A 17570-nucleotide genomic window follows, 5' to 3' on the forward strand; every position below is an offset into this window, starting at 1 on the left:
CCAACCCCAACCCCAACCCCAACCCCAACCCCAACCCCAACCCCAACCCCAACCCCCCAACCCCAACCCCAACCCCATATTTGCTTATAAAATGCCAACGTAAATAATTGAAACTTTTTGTTAATTTCCCTCTTATTGCTTTCACGAGCATGTTTCTCAGCTTTCCCAGATCACTCTTTTCGATATTCGTAAGCAAATGGATATGTAAGGCTATTGCACTGTGTAATCATTTCCAGGCCCTTCTGATGGCAAGATTATTCTCGATATCCTTCTTCATCACCTTCGCCACCGCCATCTCGAAGTCCTCCTGCGTCACGTGGATGCGCCTCTCGCGGAGAGCGAACATCCCAGCTTCAGTGCACACCGCCTTCGTCTACGCGCCTGAAGCGCCGCTCATCTTCTCAGCGATCCGCTTCAGGTCGATGCCTCGCATCAGGTTCATCTTCCTCGAGTGGATCTTCAGGATCTCCATGCGCGATTACACCGTGGGGTTGGGGAACTCGATTTTGCGGTCGATGCGACCAGGCCTCAGGAGTGCGGGATCGAGGATGTCGATTCGGTTGGTGGCCATGATGATCTTGATGGTCTGGGTGGTCTCGAAGCCGTCGAGCTGGTTGAGCAGCTCCAACATGGTGCGCTGCACTTCGGAGTCTCCGCGCTGTCCCTCCATGCGGGAGCCGCCGATGGAGTCGACCTCGTCGATGAAGATGATGCAGGGCGAGTGCTGCCTGGCCATCACGAAGAGCTCCCTGACCATCCTGGCGCCCTCTCCAATGTACTTTTGCACCAGCTACGAGCCAGACACCCTGATGAAGGTGCAGTCGGTGTGGTGGGCGATGGCTCTGGCGAGAAGCGTCTTGCCGGTTCCAGGGGGACCGTACATGAGGACTCCCTTGGGCTGGGCGATGCCGAGCGATTCGAAGATTTCAGGGTGCTTGATGGGGAGTTCGATGACTTCCTTGACTTCCTTGACCTGCTGGTCGAGGCCTCCAATCATGTCGTAGGTGGAGTCTGGCACTTTTTCGACCTTCATGAGGGAGACGAGGGGGTCGACCTTGGTGGGGAGGATCTTGTGGAGGATGTAGTTGTCTGAGCGGACGGCCACTCTGAGGTTGGGCTTGATGTCCTCGATCTTGATGGCCTTGTCGACAGTCACCACGTACTTGCCCTCGTGGCTGAGCTTGACCAGCACGCGGTTCTTGCCCATCACCTTCACCACCTCTCCCACGTAGGAGTAGTTCTCCTGCAGCGCGTGCAGCTACTACTTCAGTCGCGAAACTAGCTAGCAGGGACGGTACCGTTTGAGTTGAGCTCGAACCGCTGAGCCTACAGCCGCTTGATGTTTTGGATCTTCTCGTTGATCTCAGCCTCGCGCTTTTGGATCTGCGCCAGATAGTACTTCTTCAGACTCACGCCTTCTGTCATTCAAAAAATATTTAAATTATCACACCCACAGATACGCAAAGACATCACAATACCCATCACCGCCACCATCAACCATACGCCCATATGCTTTCTGCTTTTATGCGAATACAGTTTGGGAAGCGAATTCTGAAGGTGCAATGGTTGCCAGCATTTGGAAGGTTGGGGTGTTGTTCTAAGGTGATTGGGCCTATTATTGGTTATATTGCACAAAATGGAGAAAGAGAAGCAAGGCTTTCCGCACAGGTTGATCAGGGAGCTGATCATGGAGGTGGGAGCTCTCCTCTTCGACACCCCCGCAGAGGAGGACCGCTTCATCGAGAAGTTTATACTCAACCAGGTGGTCCCCCTCGCCTGCCCGCAGGACGCACTCCTCCAGGCCATCAAGGACGCCCTCACCGACCCCGACCTCGACCACCCCCGCAAGTACCTCCCGCTCCTCTACCTCTCCCTCCTGGAAGTAGAGGCTGGGAGGGTGTCTGACCTCTTCAAGTTCTACTATGAGCTGACCAGCCACGCCATTCGCGAGCTGAGGGAGGGCCGCAACGGCACCAACAGTAGCTTCTGGCAGAACACCCTGGAGAAGATTTACCAGTATGGGATGCTGCTACTGGTGGGCAGCCGCTCCCTCCTACTCAGCATTGAAAGCCTGGGAGCGAGGGTGCACGAACAGGTGTGCTTTAAGTAAGCCAAGCAGATGCGATTGAGCAGGTTGGTGAAGGTCTACAACTGCCTCCTCTGCATCCCCTAGCAGTATCTGTCCCTCAAGCAGACCCTGTATCTCACTCTCATCTTCACGCGGTGGCAAAACCCAGAACAGCACCAGCAAACTCCCTTCTTCACTGCCTTCACGCAGCGCACGCAGAAGAAACTCATCCGGAAACTACGCAGATACCCCTAGACCGCATTCAGCCAATAGCACGTGCTCAACCTCATCAAAATCGTCCTCGGAGGAGACGAACTGGTCTTCTCCCACTTCCTGCAACTCAAGTACAGCTACTAGGCGCTAAAGGCGAAGCCGGATGGCGGGCTGTCGGTGGACAGGTCGGTCTTCAACGCGCTCAGGAAATGCCCGGTGATTCGGGAAAGCAGGCACCTGTTCAACTTTGTGATGGAGCTGGTGATCCAGCTGCGTGGGGAAGGGGTGCTGAAGGCGGTGGAGAGGGAGTCCATTCTCTTCGTGAGTCTCAAATACTTGTCGGGCAGGTTCGAGAACAACGAGGGCCTCTACGTGCTGCTGGTGCGGCAGCTGCTGCACGAGGACAACCCAGTGGTCGCCCAGCTCAGCTTCAGGTTCATCCGCCAGGAGAGCCTCCAGTTCCTCACAGTCCACAAGCTCAAACTGCTGCTGAACATGTTCAACGTCGAGGACTGGAGGGCCATCCTCAGGGAACGGCAGCGTGAGTAGGCAGTGGTGCTCGGCAAGCTGGAACGCGTGCTTACTCTGCTGGGAGGGATGGCCCGCAGGTACAGCGAGAGCTCACTGGTCCTCTACTGCCAGCCGGAAAGATACGGCATCACCATCAAGGAGTCCAAGAACGTAAAGTCCCTCATCCTGGTGGTTTCTTTCGACGGGATAGGCAGGCTGAACTAATGCTAAATGCTGGAGATGGGCGTTCTGAAGCTTGCCGTCGGAAAGGACGTCTTCGAAATCGTTGTTACTTTCGCCTAAAACACAGAAACGCTGAAAATGGAAGCTTCCTCCGAGCCGAAGGAGAGGCTGGCTTCGCTTGTGATTAAGGCGAACAACCGAGAGCTCGCCAATGAGAGGAAGCAGTATCTGCGTTTCGGCTAGGGCTGCTTCTAGTCGCTGGTAATAGTTTCCCTGGTGGAGAAGCGCAACGCCCTCGCTTTCTGTATCGACGGCGCTTATTTTTAGTTCCCAGTGTCCAAGAAGGGAGAAGTGAGCCTGGTGGAGGCGGGCAGGATGACTGGCTCCGTCCGCACCTTCTACGCCCTCAAGGCCGAAATCGAGCTCGTCAGCTTCTACAAGACCTGGTGCGAGTGGAATCGCAAAGCCAAGTTCGTCGTCGAAAGCCTCGGAACGCAGAACATAGTCTACAGGCTGAACAACAGGGAAGAGACTGTGATCGTGGACTCAAACAAAAGCACCGGTTTTTCCTTCTTCCAAGCCAAGACAGAAATAAGCTTGTCTGTGCTAGCGGTGAAGCACCTCACTTTCATCGATATTTTGCTGCAGCTGGGCGGCCTCTAGACCATATTCTTCATCCTGGAGCGGTTCAGCCGCAGCCTGGTGCAGTTCCGCAACCAGGAGGAAAAGATAAACGTAATAATCGCGGACTTCTTCAATTTCCTGAGGACGGTGGGCCTGCTGGACGAGTCCAACGCCTTGCTGGCAGACATACACGACTGCTTCAAGTACCTCAACGAGTTCTTGTTCCTGCTGATAAAGCGGAACAGGGCAGTGAGGGAGAGCCACAACTCCTTCCTCCTCATGAGCATCTTCGAACTGCTGGTCTACTTCAGGCACAGCAAGCACCCCCACGTCTCGCAGGCCGCCCAGGCCAGGATGACCAACATCGAGGCCAGCCTGGTCCTGCGCACGCTGGCGAACTTCGAGATATGGTCGCACTGCTCCAACGCCCTCCAGCTGTTCGTGCTCTCCGAGATCGAGTTTTACATAAAGGGGAAGGCGCACCTGGAAGCGCTGGTCAGGCAGGACCTGCACAGGGAGCTGCTCTCCGGACTCATCCTCTTCCAGACCTCGGATTCAAGCATCGCGCATTTCCCAGAAGTGCAGGCCAAGATCATCGCCCTCTGCATGCTGCTCTACGATTACGCCAAGCACTTCATCCTGACGGCTGAGATAAAGTCGGAGAAGGAAGCATTCGCCAACGTGGTGGAGAGGGACTTAAGCACGTGCTTCACCTTCATCAAGGTCCTGCTCAGAAACGGGAAAGCGCGTCCCTTCTCCGACTCGGAAAAGCGAGCTTTCGCCCTGCTCTCCAAGTACGTCATCGACAATTTCATCGCGAAGCGGGCCAACTTTGAGGTAGTGGGCAAGGTGTGGCACAGCTGCGCCAACATTCTGGTGATATCCATCAACGACATGGAGATGATGGACAGAGAAATCCTCTAGCACGGCAGCCACATTCTGGTCCATTTGGCAAGCCAGGAGGACGCTTACGATGTCTGGCTTCTCAGGTATATGTAGAGTCTGCTCTTTAACCCCGCCTCTACCTTCATCGACGGCCTCCAAGTGCTGACCAAGATCATGGGGAAATATTTCTTCGAAACCCAGCGAAAGCACACCATCATCCACCGTCTGCTCATCCATCTTCGGTCGAAGCTGCCAGCCGGCACATGGAGCACGCAGGATATTAGCTTATTCAAAAACATCATTCAATCCGCCAATCCTTTGGCCCTGTACCACCTCTCCACCTAACCGGAATTCTTCTAGCTCTTCTTCTTCCTCAGAGAATACTTCATCTCTAGCTAATCGGCAAAATAGATAAAAAATGAACAATAATAAGTCGTTGATTCTGCGGACGGAGGGATTAGAGCTTGGAACTCAATAAACGAGCTGGTTCTGCTCATCCTCTACTCTTAGAAGCGAATCACTAACGCAAACAGCAAGTTCGTTTCTAGCCTCATCGCAAACTCCATTTAAGTCATTTCCCCCCTCGCCTAACCGCATGACACCCTTACCGACTTCTCTTCTAAATTGGCACGCATTAAGGAGTAGGCCAAGTAGTCCCACAAGCAGCTGGACAACCCGTTCACCAACTGCGACATCAGAGGAGCGTTTGCACTTATCGAGCACTGCCGGGGGTGGCCCACCATGCAGTTCCTCATGATGAAAGGCCTGCTCACCATCGACAACGACCTCAACATCCCCTTCATCTGGAACGAAGCCAGCCAGGAGCTCTCCTCCATCGGAGGCACTGTGGGCTACTATCTTTCCCAAAGCCCAAGTCCCCTCGAGCTTTTCGTGCTCTTTACGGTGATCCTCTACCGCCAGCTTTCGAACAGCCTGACCATCCTCACCACGCAGGCCAACATCGCCATCTTCCACTACGCGGTTGAGTTTCTGCTCGAGCACTGCCAGCCGGGACAAGCTGCCGACGAGCTGTGGATGAGCGTGGTTGTGCTGGTTACCGTGCTTAAGGACGTGCTGAAGCTGCTCAACAACAGCTTCATCAACAAGACAGCTGCAGTCTTCAAGGATATCGACCGCCTCCTCGGCAGCATTTCCAAGCGGGGATAGACCTGGAAGGGCCGGAAGAGCCACCAGATAGTGGAGAACCTCGCCAGGGCCTCCGAGAAGCTGCAGGCGGCGCTGGAGGACACGAAGGTGGACAAGGACATGGCCATGTTCATCGAGCTGATATCGTGCAAGCTGACCTTTATCCACGAAAAGGACCATCGGGAGGAGATAATGGGCATCGTCTCCAGCCTCACTGAGGAACTGAGAAGCAAAAACTGGTCCGCACACGAGCAGCAATTCAAAAAATTGAACATCCTCGGCATCAAGTTCTTCAAAGTGGCCAGGGACTATTTCCTGGCTCGCAATGCGGAGTTTCTCATCGACTAGCGTCCCGAACTCAAAATCGGAGAAAAGATACAGGAGCCATCAGCCAAAGACATGGAAAGCTATCTCAGCTACTGGAACCTGCTCGGTGAAAAATTCGATGGAATACTGGAGTAGTTTAATGATCGAGGAAACGACTCAGAACAGGTGTGGCAAAACCTGCTGATTTCGAATTAGCATTGGTTCTAGCTGCAGGAAGATCTCAATGACATCACCACCAAGTTCTACGAATTGGATGAGAAGGAAACTGGCCCCTTTGGCCTCTACAAGCTCAACATCAGGCCCGTCCGTTCCGACCACGAAAAGCTGCCGTACCCGCGCAAGAAGGACTACTCTGAGATCCGCTCCCAGAAAGAAATGCTGAAGAAGGAAAAGGAAGAATCGATGCTCACCCAACGCATGACTATCCAGCTGCCCTCTCCCACTCTCTTCTCCACCCTAGCCGAAACCGTCGTCCGCGAAAAGTCACTGCTGAGGCCAATGGAGAAGCCCGAAGAGCGCAAGGAGAAGGAGAAAGAGAAGGAAAAATAGTACTTCTGCGAATACGTGACAAAGCGGGGGGTTTACGCTGGAAAACTGAAACGGCGCAAATCCTACCTGGAATTCCGCTTCACCGGGCACGCTGCCTTGCCGGCCGAAAGGGAGTACCAAACTTCAACCAACAAGTGCCACCGCATCGAGGAGCTTTGCGACTGGGAGGAAAAGGAGGTGAGAGTGATGCGGCTGAGACTGGCCGGCTGCAAGGTGTTCTCGCGACGCTACATCCTGCGCCACACCGCCATGGAGGTCTTCCACCCGCTCAGGCACCGCAGCTACTTCTTCAACCTCTTCTTCCGGGAGCCGCTGCAGGCCCTGCTCGGCGATCTGCGTTCGGCGGAAGTGGAAGTGATCGAGCGCAGGGCCGATGAGTTCGCCAGGGCTGGGTTCACCTAGCGCTGGCGGAGGGGCGAACTCAGCAATTTCGAGTACCTGGGACTGGTCAACCGCTACTCCGGCAGGACCACCAACGATCTCGCCCAGTATCCCGTCTTCCCCTGGGTCATCGCCAACTACAACGGCCAGAACAACTTCCGCGAACTGGACAAGGAGTTTTGCAGGCAATCCCAAAACATGCGGGAGCTGAGCTTGCCAACCGGCAAGCTGAACCCGGAGAAATTCAACAAGCTGAAGGCGAGACTCAAGGAGGTGGATGCGAGCGACAGAGAAATCCGCTTCTTGTATGGAACCATATACTCCAATCCAACTGTACTCTACAACTTTTTCATCAGATTGTAGCCTTACACCAGCTTGCACTGGTAGCACCAGGGCCGCAAGATCGACCACGCTGACCGCCTTTTCTCGGGAATCCACGAGCAGTTCTCCACCATCCTCACTTCTTCCTCAGACATGAAATAGCTTGCCCCCTAGTTCTACTACTGGACGTAGTTCCTACGCAACAGGAACCGCATCGACCTCGGGCGCAAGCAGAAGGGCGAGGACGTGGACGCAGTCGTGCTTCCGGTGTGGGCTCGCACGCCTGAGGAATTCATCTTCAAGATGCGTGAAGTCTTGGAGTCGAACTTCGTAAGCGAGCAGCTGCACCAGTGGATCGACCTCATCTTCGGCTACAAGTCACCCATCGACGTGGCCGAGGAGCACGACAACCTCTACCACTACCAATGCTACGAGCACGACCTCTTCCAGGACTACGAGACTGAAAACGAAATGAGGATCGCACAGATTGCCATCAGCGAGTTTGGACAGGTGGCTGAGCAACTGTTCACCCATTAACATCCGAAGAGAAATACACGCAGAGATATGTCTCTAGATACTGGAGCTGTGATACATAGAAGCAATGCTCTCCTTGGCTTCCAACTGAACGATGCTGGCATTCTGGTGTGGAGCTAAGGCACGGCTATCTTTAAAAAAGCAGCGATTGCAGGCCTATTCGGTTCGTTCTAGTGGAACAGGGAATACCCAAACCAAGGGCGAGTATGCGTGCTCACCAGCATCAACCTTACGAAGTGGGTGGGCGTTTCCGGCGGCATCCTGAGGGTGCTCGAGCGCGGCAGGGTGAAGATGTAGCGCGCGATCGAGTCCCGGTGCCTAGACTGCATGGGAAACTACATCTTCCACGGGTTCGGCTCTAAGGTGGTGATTCTGGAGATGGGAGGAGAGATGTTCCAGCTCTACAGCACCCTCTACGGGCATCGCGACGAGGTCATCCTCATCCGCTCCGACTTCACCCTCGACCTTATCCTCTCCGTCGACAGAAGCGGCTACGTGCTGCTGCATGAGCTGACCGACCTGCGGTTCATGAGGGCCTTCCAGCTGGGAACCAACTTCTAAGGAGCGCAGGCCGACCAACTGCGTGTATGCTTGCATAGAATGGGCTATTTCCTCTTCTTGGACCACGAACAGACCCTGTGGATCTACAAGTAAGCCTTCCTTCATTTAGCTACATGGGAGAACTGCTGCTGGAGCAGGATTTGGAAGTGAGGACCAGCGACGGCCGTCAGGAGGAGGAGAGAATCACCGGAATTTAGATATTTTCCCACTAGAGCTCGCTCATCGTAATGGTTCATCCACTTAGCTGCTTTCCTCGACCAAGGGCAACATCTTCCTCGTCAACTTCCTCGAAATAATCCGCTTCAAGGAAGTCTATCCCTTCAAGACCTTCAGCCGGCTGGGCCGCAGCATCCTGGCTGGAGTGCGCACCAAGGCAGTGGAGCATCTGGCGGGCCGGCCCATAAAGCAGTTCTCTTTGGTGAAGACGGTGGGCGGTTCAAACGCAATCTACCAGATGCTGGTGCTTTACGATTGCGACGAGCTGGTCTGCTACTCCGAGGAGAAATAAAGTAAGATTGATGATATGTAGTGGGGTCGCAGCTGCAGGCCAACGAAAGATTGAAGACAATGGGATTTTTCTGATCATTCTATTCTTAACTATCAAATATAATAACATCATCAATCTGTATCTTACTTTCTTCCTATCTAGGTTGGCATGGCAGCATTCTATTTATTGGGCCCTTATATGCCATATTGCAAGTTTTTTGATTAAGACATGATTGATAATAGGGAATCCTCGAAGGGACGGTTGTTATGCTGCTCTGTGGAAAGTTTCCTTTCTGTTGCCGGTGGGGATATAAGCGAATTGGGATTTAATGATCTTTTTTTATCATAATATATTATAAAGAATGATAGCAGTGCTCGTCCTAGCCGCCCTGCTGCTCATCGATGTGCGCTCGGCCGTCTGCAACTCCACCACCTTCTGGAACCCGCTCAACAACGCCTGCGTCAATCGTAGCCCACTCCCCACTTAGAGTGCCCATGGGAATCGCCCTACATCTACTACGCTGATTCCTCCACCAGGCAATGCGTCACCACCTGCCCCACCACGCCCTCGCTCTACGCCAACGACTTCACACAATCGTGCGTTAATCGTACCAGAATATCGACTTAGCTTGCCCCTGGAACTCAACAGTAAAAACATTCTACGATAACTACTACCGTCGTTGCGTGTTGTGTAGTGATTTCTTAATGCAGTTTGTCCCTCAGCGCCGTCCTTCTACGCTCTCAACCTGGTGTCCTATGGCAATTGCGTGCAGTACTGCCCCTCTGGAACCTTTTCGCTGGATTCAACGCGAGTGTGCACCACCACCTGTCCCGTCTACTACTTCGTCAACTATACTCTCAGCGTCGTCCAGTATCAGTGCGTCGCCAGGTGTCCAGCCAATACTTTCCTGAATTCTACAAATTTCTGCGTGAACGCAACAACCTGTCCAGCCACTACATACGGTAGTCCCTTCACCGGCACTTGCGTTACCGACTGTCCCAACAACAGCACGGTTCAAATGTACGCTGACACCAATCCCAACGTCAACCTCTGCGTCTACGTCTGTCCGTCCGGCTTCTACAAGCAGAACCTGACCGCCAACCACACCTGCGTCTCCAGCTGCCTCAGCAACTACTTCATCGACTTCGTCAACCTCATCTGCGTGCAGACCTGCCCCAACGGATCATACAGCTACGTCAATGGAACCTGCCTCCTCAACTGCCCCAACGGGTTCTACGCCGATCCCAACCTCCACATCTGCAATACCACCTGCGCCGGAGGACTCTTCAGAGACGGCACCAGCAACTTCTGCGTCCAGCTCTGTCCTCCCGGCTACTTCGGAGACATCACCGGCAACTACATCTGCACCAAGACCTGCTCGGTAGCCACCGAGTACGGCAACCCAGTGAACCGGCTCTGCGTGGTGAAGGCCAGCTGCACCGCCCCCTACATCTACGCCGACGACTTCACCAGGCAGTGCGTGATACAGTGCCCCCTCAGCCAGAACACCTTCGGCGACGCCAGCGCAAACTACTGCAATGCTTCCTGTCCCTGGGGACCCACGCTCTTCCAGTTCAGGGACCCCTCCACTCAGACATGCGTTTCCAGATGCCCGATCAATCCCTCCTACTACGCCGACAATACCACTTTCTACTGCGTGACCACCTGTCCGACCAACTACTTCGCGGTGGACGCCACCAGGACCTGCGAGACTTCCTGCCCGAACGGATTCTACATAGACAACGTGACCCAGAGATGCGTTTCCACTTGCCCTGCAGACCCCAACATCACCTACTTCTACGCCATCAATACCACCTCTTCCCAGTGCTTGGAAGTCTGTCCTGCTGGCTTCCTCGCGGATCCCACAACGCTATCATGCATTAACTCGACTTGTCCTTCCCTGCCTTCTCTTTTCGCCTTCAACCGCACTTGCATCCCTCTTTGCCCCAACGGAACCTATGCCAACAGCGTCCTGCGCACCTGCGACAGCAACTGCAGCGGAATTTACCTGATCGACCCCTCCACCAGCCGGTGCGTGACTGTCTGCCCCTCCAATCCCAAGCTCTTCGCCGACTGGGACAGTAACACCTGCGTCGCCCTCTGTCCCGCCAACTACTTCGCAGACAACTCCACCAGAACTTGCGTGAAGACCTGCAACCAGAGCGTGGGATATCTCGCCTACACCCCCCTGCGGCTGTGCGTGCTTGTGTGTCCCAACAACACATACTCGTACAATGGAACCTGCATCACCACCTGTCCGACCGACCCCGCTCTCGACTCCGCTGCTCCCTACTACATCGACACGACCACCAAGAGCTGCGTTAGCTCATGTCCCGATTACTACTTCAAGGACGACAACCTCGGCCAGTGCGTGCAGGCTGGCGGGTGCTCGCTCGGATATTACGCAGACTACTCGCTTAGGACTTGCGTGCAGTACTGCAACAGTTCGTTATCGACCTACAGGGACAACGTGACGATGACGTGCGTCACGCAATGCCCCTACGGTACTTTCGGCGACTATTCCAACGCAGGTCAGAAGATCTGCGTGATCAAATGTCCCAGCAACTGGTACGCCGACAGCTCTACTTGGACCTGCGTGCAGGTCTGTCCAACCAATCCCTCCTACTATGCGGATTTGGCTAGCGGGACTTGCATGCCGACTTGCAGAACCTAGCTGGACCAGTACGCCTACGATGGCAACCGCACATGCGTGAACCTGTGTCCTCCCAACACAACAGCCGACATCTACACGCGGCGCTGCCTCGACAGCTGCCTTCTGGTCCCCTCCACCTACCTCTTCGTCAACGATACGCTGCGGGAGTGCGTTCTGACCTGCCCCATCGGCTGGTTCGCCGACAACTCCACCCGCAGCTGCGTGACCGGCTGCCCCCTCTCGCCCAACTACTTCGCCGACTGGCTCTCCTACACCTGCGTATCTCTCTGTCCCTGGACCTCCACCACCAAGTACTACGCCGACACCCTCACCAGGACCTGCGTCGCCATCTGTCCCAACAGCACTGCAGCCAATACCACCTACCGCGATACCGTCCTCAGAACGTGCACGCCTGTCTGTTCGGGACGCCAGTTTTCGGATAACTCCACCGGTTATTGTGTGGCTGTGTGTCCCACAACTCCTGACTACTTCGGCCAAACCTCTGACAAGACTTGCGTTTACAACTGCAACGTAACCGCAGAGGAGTGGGCGGAGAACCTGACAAGGCTCTGTGTTAAGGTTTGTCCTGCCGGCTCCTATGCTGATAACTTCACGCAGCGCTGCGTGGCCAAATGCCCAGCTTCTCAGCTCTACTATGGCGACAACTCAACTCACATGTGCGTCACCCGCTGCCCCACCTACCCTGAGTTCTACGCCGACAACTCCACGCAAACCTGCGTGCCCATCTGCCCCGGTTTCACCTACGCGGCCCCAGTTACGCGCGTCTGCGAGTTCGCCAAGAACTGCTCTTCCGGCTACTTCGCCGACAACTTCACCAAGCTGTGCGTGACCAACTGTCCCGCCACGCAGGCCTCCTACGCCGACAGCGTCTCCAGGTACTGCGTGAAGAAATGCCCCGTCGGGTCCTTCGCCGACAACTCCACCTACAAGTGCGTCCCCGTCTGTCCCTCCTCGCCCTCCTACTTCGGCTACCTGCAGAAGTGCCTCGCCTCCTGTCCCAACAACACCTACGCCGACACGCCCACCCGTCTCTGCGTGGTTTCCTCCCTGTGCACCAACAGCACCTGGGGCGACCCCACCAGCCAGCAGTGCGTGGCAACTTGTCCCTTCAACTACTACGCTGATACCAGAAACACCACCAAGATGTGCGTGCAGCTCTGTCCCAAGGGGTTCTATGCCGACGACTACACCAAAACCTGCGTCGCCAAGTGTCCAGCTGCCAACTTCACCTACGGAACCAACGCCACGCGCAAGTGTGTGGAAGTGTGTCCCATTAACGAGTTCGCAGAAAACGGAACACGCATGTGCATGAGCAGCTGTCCCAACGCTTCCTTCGCAGACGCCAACGTGCGAGTCTGCGTGGCTGTCTGCTCTGCCACTCCTAACCTTTACGGTAATCCTGTCAATAACACCTGCGTCTACGTCTGTCCCTCAGTTCCCGATCTCTACGCCGAGAACAGTTCGCGTCTCTGCCTGCCCGACTGTCCGTTCAACCAGTCCACCTTCGCCGACGTGCTCACTCGCCGCTGCGTCCTCACCTGTCCCGTCTCCGACTTCACCTACGCCGACAACTACACTCGCCGCTGCATGAAGAACTGCACCTACAACGTGGGCGCCGGCGTGCTCACCTACGCCGACAACTCCACCCTCACCTGCGTGGCCGTCTGTCCCTCCCTTCCCGAATACTATGCCGACGTCTCCACCGGAACTGGCATTTGTGTCCCCTTCTGTCCCAACAACACCACTCCTCGCATCTATTCCGACAACTCTTCCCGCATCTGCGAGCTCACCTGCAACGTCTCCAGGTACTACTACGCCTCCAACACAACTGGCGAGTGCGTGGTGCTTTGCCCCGGTGGGTTCTTCGCCGACAATCAGAGCCAAGCCTGCGTGAACCGCTGTCCCGGTCGCGTCAACATCAGTACCACCGTCACCGTCGATACCTTTGGCTACGAGTACGAGCGCACCTGCGTCAGTTTCTGCATTTCTCCCTTCTTCTCCCAGAACAGCTCCAGACTGTGCGTGCTTTCCTGCCCACAGCTGGAATACGCTGACAGCCAGTTGCGCCGGTGCGTGGCGGCGTGCGACGGCCAGCGACGCGAGTATGCAGATAACTCGACGAATAGATGCGTGGGGGTGTGTCCCACCCTGCCTGACACCTTCGCTGACAATTCCACCTATACATGCGTCTACGCCTGCCCAGTCACTGCAGCAGTGGGATACAACTGCAACAACTCATGCCCTCTTGGCACATGGGCGTGCAACATGACTCGCGAGTGCAAGCAATTCTGCACTCAAAACAGCAGCCTGCCTACCCAATTCGCCGACAACTACACCGGAAGGTGCGTGAGATTCTGTCCTCGCAACCTCTTCACCTACGCCGACATGGTCAGCAAGAGCTGCGTGGCCCAGTGTCCCGACAAGCTGGTCGTCGCCAACGTCACCGTCTACAACCGCACCTTCGCCGACGACTCCACCAAGACCTGCGTCGAGAAATGTCCTTCCAATCCCTGGACTTACGCCTAAAACACGACCAGGGTGTGGTCTTCCGCTGTCCCAACAATCCTTCGGCGAGAAAACACGCGCCAGTGCGTGGAGAACTGCACGATGTGGGGCACCTTTGCCGATAACTCCACAACCTTCTGCGTCTCCACCTGCCCCAAAACTCCTTCGCCGACAACAGTTCCATGCGCTGCGTGGCCCGCTGTCCTCCTGGAACTTTCGCCGACAACTCCACCTGGCGCTGCGTGGCCATCTGTCCCGTCAATCCCGCCCTTACGGCGACGTCACCACTGCAGTGTGCGTGATAAACTGTCCCAGCAAGCTGTACGGTGACGACATATCGCGGATGTGCGTGGCGAAATGCCCGGTTTCGCCTGCGATCGCCTAGCCTACGACCCCACCCACCGCTGCTACATCAACTGCCTCTATCCCTACTTCGGACAGCCGAAGAACGGAACGCCCACCTTCGGAACCTGCCAAACTTACTGCTACACTGGACAGTACGCAAACATGACACCCATCGCTGCGAGGACTGCAACTGGAGTGCACGCAATGCGTCTCCCTACTCGGATGCCAAGCCTGCATCAACAACTACTTCCTCTACAACGGAACCTGCCTCAATGGTTGCGCTTCTGGACGGGAAGCAGCTGCAAATCAGCCTGTCCCTTCAACAACATCACGCAAACCATCACCTACGCCGACATCATCTCCAAATCCTGCGTGGAGATCTGTCCGATCACCTCAACTGGCGGCAGCTACGGTTCAACCAGACCATGTTCTGCCTGGAGCGGTGCCCCATCAACTACTACGCTTCGGACGTGACGCGCAGGTGCGAGCTCTGCATCGACGGCTGCAACAACTGCACTGGTCCTCGCGTCTGCTTCTCCTGCTACGTCGGATATATCTTCTCGAACGGCCTGTGCGTGAAGCAGTGCTCGATCACGCTTCCCTTCTACTACGGAACCACCTGCCTGGGCGCCTGCATCGACGGAACCTACCTGATGACTGATCTGGTCACCTGCGGAGCCTGTTCCTCGATTTGCGCAACTTGCTCGATGATTGCTGCCAACTGCACCAAATGCGTAGGAGCCTATCTCTACAACTATAACTGTGTCACCCAATGCCCAACTAACTACTACCCCGACGGCAATCTCAGCTGCCAGCCATGCACAGCCACCGTCCCCCAGTGCAACACAGCTCCTCTCACCTACGACCTGAAGACCTTCAACCAAAACGGCCAACTGTACGGCATCCTCACCTTCAATCGCGCAGTCTCCATGAACACCGCACAAATCCAAAAGATCGTCAACATCAGCATCAAAGGCCTCAAGCCTTCCCAATACACCTGGACTGCTACTCAGACCAGCGATGCCGTCTACCGCATCAACATCTAGTGCAGCGTTTCCCTGAACTAACTTTCCCTCAGTCTCACCTTCGTCAATCCCTCCCTAGTCATCGACTCTGAGGGCGGCGTGCTCACGACCACCACCACTGATGCCGCCCTGCCCACCTACGACTACATTTCTCCTGAGGTGCAGGCCTCCACCAAGTCGGCAGCTGGCTTCTCGACCACTCTCAGTTGGGTGGCTCTCAGCATCATGGTCCTGCTGCTCTTCAGAGGCTCTACACGCTGCTGATCGCCTGCGAGGTCTTCCAGATGGTCCTCTACCACTACTTCGTGGCGATTGAACTGCCCTACAACTTCAGCAACTTCCTGGTGGGACTGAACGCGCTCAACTTCCAGTTCATGCCCAACCTGGTGAAGGGATGGTCCCATCGGGCTACCACACTCCAGGCGTGCCCACCTACTTCAGTCTGATGGTCTCGGATACTGTCTTCTTCGTGAGCAGCGGCCACTACTTCATGATCATCTTGCTGTATGTGGTGTGGGCCCTGCTCATCTCTCTGCTGAAGAACAAGGGAGTAAACAAATGGCGGGCGCTGCGGCGGTTCTGCAAGGGAGTTTTCGAGAAGCGGATCCGTTTCGGTGCAGTGAACGAATGCCTCTGGTTCTGTTACATTTCCTTCGTGTTCTTCGGGCTGTGGCAGCTGAAGGACCTTTCGATCAATGGCTCTTGGAGCTACGCCAACATCATCGTTTCGATCGCCTGCTGGCTGTTCTGCATCATGCTGACGACGTGGGTGGTCTACCTGTCGCTGAAGTACAAGGACGACACGAGCAAGGTGCCCAAGAAGCACGGGTTCATCCTGGGCGACGACAGCCACATCCCCTTCGAAATGCCGCTCAGACACATCCGCAAACTGCTCTTCTGCGTCTTCCTGGTCATCGCCTCCATCGAGACGCAGATCATCGCCATGATCGGCAGCAACGCCATGGTCCTCGCCTACTACCTCTTCTACAAGCCAGCCAAGTCCCGCTTCTCCAACTGGGTCAACATCCTCATCGAGCTCAGCTACATCGGCATGGAGACAGTCATCCTCTCTACAACAACGAAGTCTCGCCCGACACAGAACTCAAACTGCAGTACGGAACAGCGATGATGGCGCTCAGCCTCTGCGCGCTGATGCTGGCAGTGATCTGGCTGGTCTGGCAGTTCCTGCTCTTCCTCTACGAGTTCAAGTTCGTGAGGGACATCATCGAGGAGACCAAACTGGCCAACCAGATCCACCCCGAAGAGGACAACCTCAAAGTGGAATTCGACAGACAGTACGAAAAGGATTAGATCATACAGGATCAGTATCCGACGGAGGCGTGCCCGCGAGATACGAGGAGGAAACCATCGAAGGCATCGAAAAACAGTACAACCAAGTGTCCACTACGTTGAAGATAAACCCAACAAAAAACAGCAACAGCAACAGGCTGCAAGCTTGTAGAGCAATAGCAGCATCGTAAGCGACTCCAACGAGCCAAGACTCATCTCTTCGCGAGCCAGTTCCCGCATGCTGTTCGCCGATCTCAACATCGAAGACATCGAATGATCCCTCTGCATTCTCATTCATCATCCACCATATGGCTGTGCTATCGTAAACTATATCCATTCTTATATCATCATACTTTTTGGAATGGAGGAATACTCATCGTAGCACGCCTACAAGAGCATCGATAACAACTCCGTGGAATACAATATCAAGAAGGAACTCAGTAGCGATGTCATCGATATCGAGTCCTCGCCGACCTCCTGCAGCCTCGTCATGGAGCTGTTGCCGCCCGCCTTCAACCGAATCTAGAGCCTCAACAAGGAAAAGGTGCAATAATCGATCGACAAATAAAAGATCAAGAAGGAAACCTCCCTGCTGGAGCGCTAGATGTGCATAGAGGATATCTGCTTCGAGGAGCACAGGCAGAAGCAATCGGAGGAGGAGCACCGCAACCACAAGACCATCAAATTCACGGAACTGGTGGGGCGGCTGGAGATGCTGCGGTGCAACTACCACTTCGCCAAGAGCGACCAGCAGCAGGTGGTCAACTTGCTCGACGAGCTCGACAGCATCTACCACTAGATCGTGCGCTTCTAGGAGGAGATCAGCCGCCTGTTCCACCGCATCAAGATGGACGCCAGCGCCACATATCGGATGTGAAGCACTCCTTCTCCAGCGACTATTACGACCTCATCCGGAAGAGACTGCACGATAACTTCGATTTC

The 17570-nt window shown here is 55.1% G+C and overlaps 3 protein-coding genes across 3 annotated transcripts; 2 read left to right on the forward strand and 1 right to left on the reverse strand.

The window, feature by feature from the left end:
- Positions 1-226: 226 nt before the first annotated feature.
- On the reverse strand, positions 227-1425 carry LOC116245233 (26S proteasome regulatory subunit 8 homolog A-like). The gene is given in 2 exon segments (XM_031616891.1): positions 227-1258; positions 1294-1425. Coding segments are annotated over 2 exon segments (1164 nt in total).
- Positions 1426-6691: 5266 nt separating this feature from the next.
- Positions 6692-7744, forward strand: LOC116245234 (uncharacterized). The gene is made up of 3 exons (XM_031616892.1): positions 6692-6897; positions 6973-7219; positions 7400-7744. The coding sequence occupies exons 1-3, from the start codon at positions 6692-6694 to the stop codon at positions 7742-7744; spliced, it is 798 nt and encodes a 265-aa protein (XP_031472752.1).
- Positions 7745-8415: 671 nt separating this feature from the next.
- Positions 8416-13989, forward strand: LOC116245236 (uncharacterized). The gene is made up of 4 exons (XM_031616893.1): positions 8416-8448; positions 8547-8786; positions 9562-11391; positions 11473-13989. Exons 1-4 carry the CDS (start codon positions 8416-8418, stop codon positions 13987-13989), a joined length of 4620 nt encoding a protein of 1539 aa, XP_031472753.1.
- The last annotated feature ends 3581 nt before the right edge of the window (positions 13990-17570 follow it).

This window comes from Nymphaea colorata, unplaced genomic scaffold, assembly GCF_008831285.2.
Source record: "Nymphaea colorata isolate Beijing-Zhang1983 unplaced genomic scaffold, ASM883128v2 scaffold0594, whole genome shotgun sequence".
In the NCBI taxonomy this organism is placed as follows: Eukaryota; Viridiplantae; Streptophyta; class Magnoliopsida; order Nymphaeales; family Nymphaeaceae; genus Nymphaea; species Nymphaea colorata.

What these genes read in the sequence shown, in the direction of transcription:
- LOC116245236 (XM_031616893.1), top strand. Translation starts at nt 8,416, where the DNA reads ATGGGAGAACTGCTGCTGGAGCAGGATTTGGAA. An exon ending in TTTACGATTGCGACGAGCTG is followed by an intron (nt 8,787 to 9,561) that starts GTCTGCTACTCC and finishes AATTGCGTGCAG; the next exon opens with TACTGCCCCTCTGGAACCTT. An exon ending in CTACTTGGACCTGCGTGCAG is followed by an intron (nt 11,392 to 11,472) that starts GTCTGTCCAACC and finishes TAGCTGGACCAG; the next exon opens with TACGCCTACGATGGCAACCG.
- LOC116245234 (XM_031616892.1), top strand. Translation starts at nt 6,692, where the DNA reads ATGCGGCTGAGACTGGCCGGCTGCAAGGTGTTCTCGCGACGCTACATC. An exon ending in GATGAGTTCGCCAGGGCTGG is followed by an intron (nt 6,898 to 6,972) that starts GTTCACCTAGCG and finishes CTACTCCGGCAG; the next exon opens with GACCACCAACGATCTCGCCC. An exon ending in CCATATACTCCAATCCAACT is followed by an intron (nt 7,220 to 7,399) that starts GTACTCTACAAC and finishes TACTGGACGTAG; the next exon opens with TTCCTACGCAACAGGAACCG.